General features: G+C 36.5%; 1 protein-coding gene across 3 annotated transcripts; it reads left to right on the top strand.

Moving 5' to 3' along the window:
- The first annotated feature begins 787 nt into the window (after positions 1 to 787).
- LOC147867127 (SEC-C motif-containing protein / OTU-like cysteine protease family protein) lies at positions 788 to 9,599 on the top strand. Of its 3 annotated transcripts, none has more exons than XM_087314895.1 (11): positions 788 to 1,672; positions 1,777 to 1,877; positions 1,949 to 2,024; positions 3,179 to 3,328; positions 3,406 to 3,467; positions 4,512 to 4,596; positions 4,692 to 4,811; positions 4,891 to 4,960; positions 5,306 to 5,433; positions 5,567 to 5,667; positions 9,344 to 9,599. In XM_087314895.1, the coding sequence occupies exons 1-11, from the start codon at positions 1,631 to 1,633 to the stop codon at positions 9,465 to 9,467; spliced, it is 1,059 nt and encodes a 352-aa protein (XP_087171021.1). In that variant the 5' UTR covers positions 788 to 1,630; the 3' UTR covers positions 9,468 to 9,599. The 3 variants fall into 3 exon arrangements, with proteins under 3 accessions (XP_087171021.1, XP_087171023.1, XP_087171022.1); XM_087314897.1 differs by having other exon boundaries at positions 789 to 1,672; positions 5,354 to 5,433; XM_087314896.1 differs by having other exon boundaries at positions 793 to 1,672; positions 5,336 to 5,433.
- The last annotated feature ends 2,938 nt before the right edge of the window (positions 9,600 to 12,537 follow it).

A 12,537-nucleotide genomic window follows, 5' to 3' on the forward strand; every position in this document is an offset into this window, starting at 1 on the left:
GTGCAGAAAGAAAGATGGTTGCCCAGGCGGATCCAGAGGCCGGAGCACTGAGGGTCGAGATTTATGTGGGTTGTCGGGAGGTGTGCAGGAGTCGGAGGACTGGAGTACATGGGGTTCAGTGTCCCGAGCCAATGAAGGAGGGAAAGTGCCGGAGGCCTGCCGCCCATCCCCCCCATCTCACACACAGAGTGAGCAAGCGAGTGAGTGCCCATTTGAGAGAGTGTATAGATAAGAGTATGGGTGCCCATTTGAGAGAGAGTGTATAGATAAGAGAGTGAGTGCCCATCAGAGAGAGAGTGTATAGATAGATAGTCGGTCATAGAGGTTGAGTGGCCATATGAGAGAGAGAGTGAGTGCCCATCTGTCTGCAAAGGCTCTTTTTCTTTGGGCTTTGCAGACAGAGAAGATAGAAGTTGGCCATTGGGCCTTCCTCTCCTTCGGATTTCTACAGTTTTGACTCTCTCTCTCTCTCTCTCTTCCACAGCCCTTTGCTTTTCTGTTTTGGAAATACATATCGAGGAAGCTCAAGGTTCCTTTCTTTCAAACAGGTAAAAAAAACTTCTCTCTCTCTCTCTCTCTCTGAGAATCGGATCGAAACGGCATCGTTTCTGGTATATGGAAACGGAGGCAGCTCAGAAACACCGTCTCCTCCCACTTTACAGTGCTCGTTTCTGATGGGTGAAGAACAATCAATTGTTCTCTCAAAATCCTATGATTTTTTGGAGTTTTTTTTTTCGGTATGCTATAAATGAATATGACTCAGATTCGTATGTATGTTAAAATATCATACCCTACTTTTGATCAGGTACATGTAGTTTCATCCCTAAATCTGAATTCATAATGAAAGAGATTATAATATTTTATCACTGGCTCATCCAATCCTATATTCAATATGGCGTTACACTTTCTTTTGTTAATATCTTGTAGCTTTACCTTACGTTGACATCAAAATGAAAATTTTAGGATTTGTTCTTAGTTTCTTTTATTGATGCATTTCAGCTTTGCTGAGCAGGATAAAATTCCTACACCGTCTATGATTAATTTCACGGTGTTGCACTTATAATTCTGAGATTATGATTGTCTCTTTGGTTGATAATTGTTTCATTCCCATCTTTGCTCGAGATGGATTATAAGATCATTTAATTATAAAAAGGAAGTGACGAGAAATTCACCACAATAGATCATGATCAAATAAAGGAATTAATTAATTGAAAGAACACAATGTGTGGGTTTTTAAAGAAAGAATAATTCAAGGTTCAAAACATCACTAGATTGCAATAACATGAAGGACTTTATTTTTTTGTCTGTTAAGCCCAGTAGTGAGCATGAGACTACTTTAACTTAGATCATGTGTACATGACCTTGGCAATTGTATGATATTCATGGCTGAGTTGAAAATTTCCTCCATTGTTTCAAAATGCGGGTTAATCTTATCGATGGAATGATATTGGTCTGAATTAGAATATGATTTGTGGGTGACTGTTGAATTAGTAGCTAAAGGTAAATGCTTCTATGTTCCTGTTCTGGCCTGAATACAACAATGTAACTTCTCAATTCCATCTCTTGTAGTTGTCAAAGTCCTTATTTAGCTTGTGACCCTAGATGGGTAGTGGAAAATACATTGCATGAGATGGTTCTGAAGAAGGGACGAAAGAATAATCCAAAGGTTCAGGTACATCTACTCTGTAATTAACCAAATTCACATGATTTACACAGTTGAACTCTTAATTATGCCCGAAAGCAAAGCTTATTGATATTAGCTTTTATTTTTATAAGGCATCTACAAAAGCAAAAGATGGAACAAAACTGAATTCCCAGCTGCGAGATATTGGACTGAGGGTTCTTAAGATTACGGCCGATGGAAACTGCTTGTTTAGGTACATATTTTAAATTGAGAAGTACATATTGACTTCACAGAAGGCTGATTCAAATGTCTTGATAATTTCAGAGCTGTTGCTGACCAGCTTGAAGGCAATGAGGAGGAACACTTGAAGTATCGGAAGATGGTGGTGGACTTCATTGAGGTGTTTGGCACATGCCTATAAAATATATTAAAGTAGAATAATAAGGAATTGCTGTTGTTTAACAATAGATATTTTTCTAAGAATCAAGCTATATGCCTTGTGAAATGGGCCTGTAGAACTTCCAGTGTCAAAGCACCAATGGAACCAGCAATTCAACTAAAATTTTACGACCAGAGAAATCTTATATAAAAACATATGCATAATATTCTGGATGCTCTAAAAGGCTTAGTTTTAACATCAAAGGGAGCTAGATTGTTTGTTCCTTAATGAGGAGATCAACATTTTGTTGGTTCCAAAGGCTAGTGCTGTTTTGGTTTTTTTATTATCTATAGCTAATAGAAGAGAATGCCATAAGATAGATTCCAATCTGTAAAGAAAAATCCAGTAGTTTAAGCTTCTTTCAGCAACGAAAACCTGCATGTAGAGCTTTGAAGGTGCTCTTCGCTGAGCATAGTAGAAATGAGAGCATATCAACTAGATGACCTGTAGTTTTCAACACTCTAATTTCGCTTGCTCTAAAGAATGCCAATTCTGATATTGTCAAAATTTATCTTAGCCCACTCTCTTATCCACTCATTTCACTTTTAAGTGATTTTACCTGAAGGATCTTTATAAGGTGCAGTTTCTCGCATCTATTAGATGCGAACTTGGGTCTACTCTTGGGCAAGAGGGACATGATTAGGGAAGTATAATTGTATGTTTGTTTATATGAACTTATGCCTACTCTCGAGCAAGTGGGACATGATTAGGGAAGTATATAATTCTATTATATAACATGTCGTATATTTGTCTATGCTGTCTAAACCATGATGTAATCTTTGAGGAGGTTGAAATATAACCAACAAAAACTACATCTGTTGATTGAAAGACTTTTGGATGAGTTCATTTGTGTACTTTGGTATGATTCTGCTAAGATGATTGTATACAGCAGCACCAACAGCCATGTTTCTAATGTAAGAACTTTTATAAGCATGGTGACTTTTGTACTTATTTATATATTTTATTGAGTCACGAGTACTAGGTAAATCATTGTTCCATTGGAATTTAGATAGCAATTGAGGATGAATATCGTAAATCTAGTGCAACTTAACATTGACACAAGGACAAAAATGTGATGTTTGATTACAAGTAGTTGAAATATATTCCTTTCGTAGGCGCATCGCGAAGATTTTGAACCTTTTATAGAGGATGAGGTTCCTTTTGAGGAATATTGTAGAAGTATGCGAGAAGTTAGTACATGGGCTGGGAATATGGAATTGCAAGCTGTCTCATTGGTGACAGGTTCAAATATCTGCATACATCGGGTTTGCAAACCTTTCCTTCTTATGTATTTATTTTTAAGTTTTTTGAATCTATTTGTAATCCTTTTTAATTTAAACAGATTTCCTATCCACGATGGCACATCCAAAATTTCAAAAACTCAGAATGTCGTTGCATCCATCTGTAAGTTCTGTAAGAGATATTAGTCATAATCATAATGTCAAAGCTTTCAAGTGAAGGTAGAATTGTTAAAAACTTTGATGGTCCATTCATACTGTGAACATAGGTACAGTACATTTCATACAAATAGGGCACCAGTTAATTGGATGAGATCAAATATAGATAGTTGTAGGTTCTGTGGAACATGATTTCGTCCTATAGAGATGCAGTATCATGGAATTAAAGTTACCAGACATTTCGAAAACTTGGGGTTAGATGAGTTATGTATTTTGATAAATACTTACATATAGTTTAGAGTCTTTAGAATAAAGTCTCATAATACTATAATTACTATTTGTATTATACAATATACTACTAAGTATCCAAAATTATCACATGTTTTTTTGGTGTAAAAACATGCCATAGGTTAGGAAATTATAAAAATAGGTTAATGTCACGACTGTCCAATAAAATTCAACAATACTAGATAATACTAGACAAGAATGAATATATGAGATTTATGAATTAATTTCCTCTCTTTGGTGTTTATCACATGACCAAGATTCGTTTATTAGTGCTTTGTGAACTTAACAAAAAACATCACTGTTTTCTTTCCATGTGGGATTACACATGGGACTGGATTGATTTAGGCAAGCAATTCTGTGTCAGTCCATTTGTTTTATAACTCATGCCTTGTGATATTCACAAAACTCATCATTCTTTTCTTCCTGGAGGGATTAATCATCATGCAGATTGGGTCAGGCAAGAAATTATTTGTTAATTGTCATTGACCTCAGAAATATTTCTGACTTAATACTTGATATCAACCCTGTACTAAGATAATTAATGGTAGTTTCTTCATGCAGGTCAAAGATTATACAGTAAACGGGTTAGATTTTCATTAATTTTCAATCCTTGAACATGGGTGTTTTATTTTGTTCCATTTTAAAACTCCTTATATTAATTTCTTAATTTTATTTTGGGGGCGATTTTCTTCTTTGTCCAAAAATAAATGAAATTTGTGGGTTTTCGTCACTAGATGAAAAGTATATGTGAACTTTTGGGCAGATCATACCATGATGGTGAGCATTACAATAGTATACGTAAGATAGATGATACTGGAGACGGGTCTGCAAAGACAATCGAGTTGGAGGTTGGTAAGAATTTTGCAAAATGACTGTTTCTGTTACCAATAAGCATAGCTTGAGACTTCTCTGGAGTTCTGAATTTACAGTACTTATGAAATAGGCTCCTCCAGACAAGAAAGTGGATGCCAAGGATAGAGGAGGAAAAGAAAGGCGCCCTACTAAAACTGCACTCCCACCGAAGAAACCTTCAGCATCAATAGCGAAGGAAATATTGCAGGAGGTATTGTTTTATTTTTGGACATATTTCTTAATTATGTCCATGTTGTGGTTGACAAAATTCTAAATCATGTTCTTCCTAGGAGGGCTGTAATCACGTGGTTGATGATGTGAGAGATCAGCTGGAGACACAGATAGAATGTTCTCAAAACGGTAAGTTGCAGTAAGTTTCGTATTTTTAAATCAATTATAGTTTCTTACACCATCTCATTATATGACTTGATATGTTCCTTTTTTTATGAATAATAAATGCTGTCAAGACGCATTATTTCCAAGGTAAGATAAGACTGTTTGGGATTAATCAGGTGTAGGAAAGTATGTAGACTTGATATGTTCCTATTTTTATGAATAATAAATGCTATCAAGACGCATTATTTCTAAGGTAAGATAAGACTGTTTGGGTTATGAAAATCGATGCAGAAACAATCGTTTTTCTTGGCTCAACTTTCTGATTATCATAGTTGAAAATAATTCTTGTTACTCCTATAAAATTTTAAGACACTCCACCCTGTTGCTTTAATATAATAGAGGAAATACAAAATGAAGGTGGTAATGAACATGTTCTCTTGGAGAAAAACTCATCACTTATCAATGCAAATGGTCACACGTCACAACAGGAAGTCAAGGTAGAGTATAGAACTCTTTCATTAATTGATAATTTATCCTTTTTAGTTGTCTTCAACATGATATTTAAAGTTACCAGCTTCTATCAAAGAAATTTGGAATTATGGTGAGAGTTTTGAAACATATTTTTTGTAGAAAATAGCTAGGAATAAAGTCTGTCCATGTGGTTCAAAGAAGAAGTATAAAGCTTGTTGCGGCATAGTAAAGTTGCAAAGCCATCCTCCAGAAATCACATGGTATGATCCTTTATCATATTTGATTTCTACAATCTTATGTATATTTACTGCATTGCCTCACAAGACAACATAATGAACATTTATATAAGCATGAGAGAGATCTAGAGGAGATTAGAAGGTCATATGGTCTGCTAGGTCATTTGTAAATTGGTGGGATTTGAATCTTGGCCTACTACAGTATACCACTAGGGTATATAGCCTCAATACAGACCAGAGAGAGATTGAGATATTTTAAGAGGTCAAAATGGCCTATAAGACCGAACAACAAGAGATTCATCCTAAATGTTTCTCTACCTTGGAACTACAAACAAATTAAACATAACTAAACATAGGGTACTAAAGAATCTAGTCTAAGAACTTTAAGATTCTGAACTTAGAATGGAACTTATGCCTCCGAAAAATCTCCAACATGTGCCACTCCAAGACGAAGAGATCTTTGAATCAAGGGAAGCACCTTTGGTGCGGTGTGATAATGGCCTTTATTTATCAATGCAAGGGTGACCAGGCTGTGGTTCAAATGTTCATGGCTTATGTGCATAGCACATTTCTTATTGGAAGTTAGATGTATGCACATTTCTTATGTGCATACATCTTTTAAGAGGCCAAAATGGTCTATAAGACCAAACAAGAATTTTGAGAACAGAAAACTTGAAATAAATGTAACTAAATAAAAGAGAATTGACCAAAGAATACCATTGCTGAAACATATAGGATTCTCAAGTTAGATGGATCTTAATTTTTTTCTGCAAAATATCTCTACCATAGGTTGATCCAGAATGGAAAGATCTCCAAAGTGCAGGAAGCAAACACCTATGATGGCAGGAGATAATAGCCATTATTTCTCAATGAAAATGGTGGCAAGATCATTCTCCATGAGCCCAGGGCCTATGTATGAGACAAATTGGTATTGCCTGATCTATTGTAACCACTTTGGAATGTCCTGGTTGGAAGGCCACTTATGTAATCCTTAATTGATTTGTAGCATGAGTAGAAACGACGGGGCTAAAGAAAGTTGTGATTGCTCTTTTTGGTGAGCTTGTGTGGCTACATTTGTTGCCCTTCACCAACTTCTCATAGTGTCTCTTGAATTCTAACAAGAACAGCCCCAAGCACCGGTGGTCCTCACATTCCATTAACTTGTTGTGTAGGGGCAAAACAAAATGGCAATTTCTTTCTTCTAGAGGCGTGCCTGCATAACTGCCTCCCTGAATCTCGAACTGATGTGAAGAGGTCTGCAGATGCCCTATCACACTGCACTGGGCATGGGATAGATGTATTTTCCATATAAGAGGGCCTGATGATAAATCCATCCTCTGATGTGTGTAAAAGGTGTGCCTTATAATTGGACCAAGAGATGCAGTGGGCCTGATCCATGTTCTTCGGTTATCCAATTTGATAGTATTGGTTTGCTTCACTCTAGTCTTTGCTTTGGTCATGTTTAGATGGGGACAATCCAAGCTATATTGGAATGTTGCAGTGCATTAATGTTACGCCATGTGACTTGATCCATTATTGCGTTTCAGCATACTAACAACGATTATCTTCATGTTTAGCAGTTGCTTTGATGTAAGTGTCAACCTTGAGTATCTTTGTTTAGACCAAGGCCGTTGTATACTGGTCACTGATGAGAATAATGTCGCGGTGATTGTTGGGGCTGCCCTCATCTCCACCCAAATTATGCCATGGGGCATTGATGTTTTGTTCCTTATCATGTGACCAATCATTGAGACGAAAGTCTTTCCAGTTATTTGCCTTGTTAAGATTCACTTCTTAAGTTTTTACCCTGTAGAGAAGAGTCAGTGGGGCAAATGTATCGAATAGATGCAATTTAGGTAGTGGCTCGCGGAATTATATGTGTGCACATTGTCTTTCAAGGGTACCAATGGCTGGATATCCATGAGAAAGTTGAGGCACTGGCAGCTTCCCATCAGTAGAACTAAAGCCCTATGAATGTTCCTCCTAGTTATGTGTAGATTGTGTGTATGCCACCTCACCCCCAAATGGACTCTGGTTCTGATCTTGTTACTCATTCTTGAGTGGTGTTAAACACCATCACTTTAGTTTTATCTAGGTTTACCGTTAAACCTTTGTCCCTACAAAATTATTTGAACTCATTTAAATGCCTTTAAGTCCATCAGCAAATATCATCAGCCTATAGTAATACTTGTATGCCTATACCTGCTCGGCATATTTCCAAACCACTAAATCTTTCTATGTAATGTAATACCTTATTTATATAGAGAATATCTTAGCTTTGTCTGTACAAAATTATTTAAAGGAGTTTTGTAGTTCCTCTGGGGAGTTGGATGTCACTAAAATATCAACAACATATGCTAATGCTTGTACGGCTATACCTGCTAGGCATGCTTCCGAACCACCGAATTTCTCTATGTAATGCAATACCTCATCTATATGGAGACTGAAGAGTGGGCAATAGTGGGGATCCTTGTTTTACTCGAATTGTGCTAGCCAAAGCCTCCGACAACCCATTAGGAGATCACACTTCTCTGACACTGAATCATAGTCCATAGATTCCCCATTCCCCATTGCATTTCTACAGGGACACCAAGTGCTTCTAGCCGCTGCATGAGTTGAGTGTGTCGTAGAGTGTTGAAGGCTTTTTGGAAATCCTCAAAGCAGCAATAAATCTTTTTGTGTGGACGTTTTCCTCCTTGATAAGGGCTCAGAGGTTCAATATATGATCCAAGCTTTTGAACCCCTTTCAAAAGCTTGCTTGTCCAGCTGAATGGTAACCATTCTTCTCTGCCTATATACTCAATTTCGACTCTAGGATTGAGCCATATAGTTTAACCAAGTAATGGTTAATAGTGATTGTCCTATAATTAATTGCTCGGCATCATGGGGTCTCCGCTCTTGGAGATTAGCACAATGGTATGTTCTGTCCAGGTAGTAGGGAAACTTTCACACATAGCTCTATTAAATATGTGTGCTGGCAAACGCAGCAAGGTTTCACAGACAGAGATAAGTGTTCACCAACCAATCCATCATGATCTTGAGTCCTCCCAAGTTGTAACTGAGGAATGGCGTTCCTTACATTTTCTAGAGTAAAAAAGGTTGATTCACATGGGCATGAGCTATGTGGGTAGGGGAGTGGGAGAACTCCTGGAATATCATAGAGCACCTGCATATTCACACTACACCAGAGGTGAGATCAATCGTGTTATCAGTTGCCTCTTATTATACATTTTCCGTGCTCTTTTACTTTGTTGTCCTAGTAACAAGCAGTGCATGTGTGCTTCAAATTTAGCCAAATATGATCTCTTCTTTTTCCTCTCAAGCCGTTGGAAGGTTGTTCTTGATTATTTGTGCGTTCAAATGCCCTATCTTACTTCGTGTTGCAAGCATCTCCTTGTATGTATCATGGCATTCCTAATCATACCAACTATTTGTATCACTCTACTAGGTTTGGGTTTGGGTGCATTGTCTGTTCTGTGAGGAAAGGCATTTGTGGGTGCTTTACACAATTGACTTCGACAATCCTGGTGTGACTTCCTTTTTTTCTACCATAATTTTTAAAGTCAAACATAGTTGTATGTTCATCCTTGGTTTGTGCACTAAAGTCTCCTAATAGTACTATATCCCCCATAGTAGCAAAAATCTGAGAGGAAGAGAGAGAGCTCTATTAAATGGGCATGGCTTTTATCTGTGTTAACAGTTTGTCCGAAGGATTAAGTAATAAAGCAAGGAAACAAATGCTCCGTAGCAACAAAGGAGTTGCAAAGCCCCAACTTGAAAGGGGCACAAAAGAATCACTTGATCTGGGCTACTTATGTATCTAACCAAAGGCCTAGCCAAGTGTTCTTGGAACAGAGTCATCTTGGGTTCATCAACCAAAGAGAGCTATGGAAAATGTAATGGGTTTTGCCATATTGTAGTTTTATGAACTTATAAATCTGTTTAATTTCCTTGTGTATGATTTTTCTCATTTGTAAGAGCTTTGCTACCCAGACATTTTTTTTGGAAAGAAAGAAGAATAGAAGGCTCTACTTATCGAAAAAGTTTCCAATTTGCTAGTTCACTTTAAAACACTGAATGCGCCTTAAAAAACTAGTGTTTCATGAGATTTATTAGAACCTTCGGAAGTGGAATGCAGGTGTTTAGAAAAGTTGAGTTTGGATTTTCTTCAATGGAAGTATGTTTTATGACATTGTAACGTATCACAATGTAAAGAACCAGATTAGAAGATCTTTCAACATGTAAAATGTTGTGGTCAAGTAGTGGCGATTTTGCAATACATGCAAACTTTTTCATGTACTAGAAGTGCAACTGACAAACCTATTTTAGGATGATTGTGACTTTCCCAAACAATGAAATAAGAGACTCACCAATTTGAAGAGGTTGAAAACAGATGAAGAATACAATGCAAGAGGCCCACAATGTGTGATGAGTAGGGTTACGAATGACAATGTAAGGTTCTTCTATTTGTACGTATACCCCTCCGATTTAATCTATTGTGAAGAAGGATCTAATTCATAGCCACGGATGATTATTGTATGTAAAAACCAACATTACAATATTGTTGCCCGCCCTACATAGGTAGAAGGAACATGCCTTTATGCCATAAAACAATCAACCACGTGATGAAACAATCTCCACATGCTCTAGCATCCATAGTTACCACATAAGTATGCCTTTTAACTTCGTAATGTATACATTTACTCTATGTCAGCTCTCAAACATGAAAGTATTATACAAATTTCCCTTACCTCGTTTGTTATATCATCCCAACCAAGACTTTCCCCATTTGGAAGGTGAAACAAAACCTCTTCTTCTTGAAAAACATCATCCAACTCCTTAAAAATAGCATCACTTCTAGTAGTATTACAAAAACAACAATGGCACCTCATAATTAATAATCCACTTTGAATAATCAATAGTAATCCACTTTGCATCATCATTAATAATCAACTTTGGTCCCATCAATTCCTTCAAAAAAATTAATGCAAATTTCAATGACTTTTACGGTATCGATAAGAACCACACTTCATTTAACTCGCAGTTAACTTGCACCACATAATTAGATGGAGGCATATGCTGGTCATAACGCTCGATCGTAACCCTAAAATCATGCTTCTAAAACCATTACATTCATTTGTGGTGTAAAGACAACCAAAATATAGGTATCAAATTAAGAATGTGACGATAAAAGAGACTTAAATTGCAAAGAGGTCCTTTCAAGCAAAGATATGTACATATGTATCATATGTGTTTTGAGCTTAAAACATTAGCAAAAATTATTAGGTGACATCCACATCTTGTTCAATTGACATTTTAAGACACTCGAGCAAAAATGATTTATCATACGTCTCATGCATTCTATCTTAGCTACTCCAAAATTGCTTGTATTATATATATTGAAAGGTAAACCTAGGGTCATCTAGAATCCATTAGAGAGAATTGTGAAGTGGATTGTGATGAATCGACAAACCGTGACAACACATTGATAGAATATTATACATGGACAACCATACCTCAATGCATTGACTACAATAGTTAGGGGCATAAATTCCAACTAATCATATCACCACATCAAAATATTTGATTTCTACCAACAAAATCATTTGTATAGATCGTTTATAAACAATTCATGAACAAAACTTACCTTGAATAATTATATGACAACAGAATAGTGATGAGATAGTCGACTAACATAATATGTTGAATATCCCCTCAAATGTATAATGAATCCTACCAAATCATGTCACTTATGGTGCAACCACACATCTATTGCATTTCTTACTAAATATAGTTTGCCATAAGATGTATTTCTTATGAGAACAAGCCCCTCTCACATTCCAATATATCTACATTTAGTCAAATAATTTGTGTGAGGTCAAACCAAAATATTACCCATTTGAACCGTTAAATATAGTAATAGTGACCACAATAATGATTGTCTACAATCACCCATATTGAAAATTATTGCACCATCGGAGACCATTGCATCACTTGTACTAGTTTCTTTAAAAATGAGTATCTTCGCTAATAGTGTAGGTAAATGTTTTGATGAATAGAGAAGTACATCATAAAACCCTCTATGACCCACATGTACATGCTTTTGACAACTAGGCACTAAAATATCATTCAACCATTGCTTGTGCCACGGAACTAAAGTAAGTTTAATGGTGAAAAACAATATAACAACATGGTCTTAGAATACCTTGTTCGACTTTAACTACGAGTTAGTTTCCATTTGTGCATCCATACCATGCTCGTTGGCACAATGCTTGGCATCATCCTCATTTTGTTTCACAAATGAGAAAGTATAGCATTCACAATTTCACAATACCACAATGTTGATCCCAATCAACAAAATCATGTTTATATCAGTTCCATCTATCCCATGTACAACCACAACATATGGTATCTTCTCATGATCCATAACCTGATTAAATTTTTTGGCTGTTTAATACTTCAGACTCTCTCTCTCACACACACACACACACACACACACACACACACACACACATCTAACTATAGTAATTAAAGTAGTTCTTATTGGAATGTTTCAGTTTGTACTTCAAGATGTGAGATTTTTCCATATAACTTTGGAAAGTACCAAGCTTGGAAAAAAAAGAATAAAAATAAGCTACAAACAAGTCCAAGAATACTCATAAACATAGAATGGATGAAAAAGTTATGCCAACCTCTCTCTTTGCTGGCTTGATGATTTACATGAGCATCGAAGTAAAAAATTTGGAGCCCAAGTTTAATCCTCCTCAACCATGGGCTAGGTCCTATCTCATAGATCCCAATCAGTCTCCTATGTATGTTAAATCTCTCTCTCTCTCTCCCTCCCTCTCTCTCTCTCTCTCTCTCTCTCTCTCTCTGTGTAAAATCCATTACCCC

This window comes from Azolla caroliniana, unplaced genomic scaffold (assembly GCF_043228905.1).
Source record: "Azolla caroliniana isolate FFs.n. ecotype wild unplaced genomic scaffold, voAzoCaro1.0.p SCAF_2, whole genome shotgun sequence".
In the NCBI taxonomy this organism is placed as follows: domain Eukaryota; kingdom Viridiplantae; phylum Streptophyta; class Polypodiopsida; order Salviniales; family Salviniaceae; genus Azolla; species Azolla caroliniana.

Bases quoted from the DNA above. Each gene is read 5' to 3' on its own strand.
- LOC147867127 (XM_087314895.1), top strand. From the start codon at position 1,631: ATGGTTCTGAAGAAGGGACGAAAGAATAATCCAAAGGTTCAG. The intron at 1,673-1,776 runs GTACATCTACTC...TATTTTTATAAG, and splicing joins AGAATAATCCAAAGGTTCAG to GCATCTACAAAAGCAAAAGA. The intron at 4,812-4,890 runs GTATTGTTTTAT...TGTTCTTCCTAG, and splicing joins CGAAGGAAATATTGCAGGAG to GAGGGCTGTAATCACGTGGT.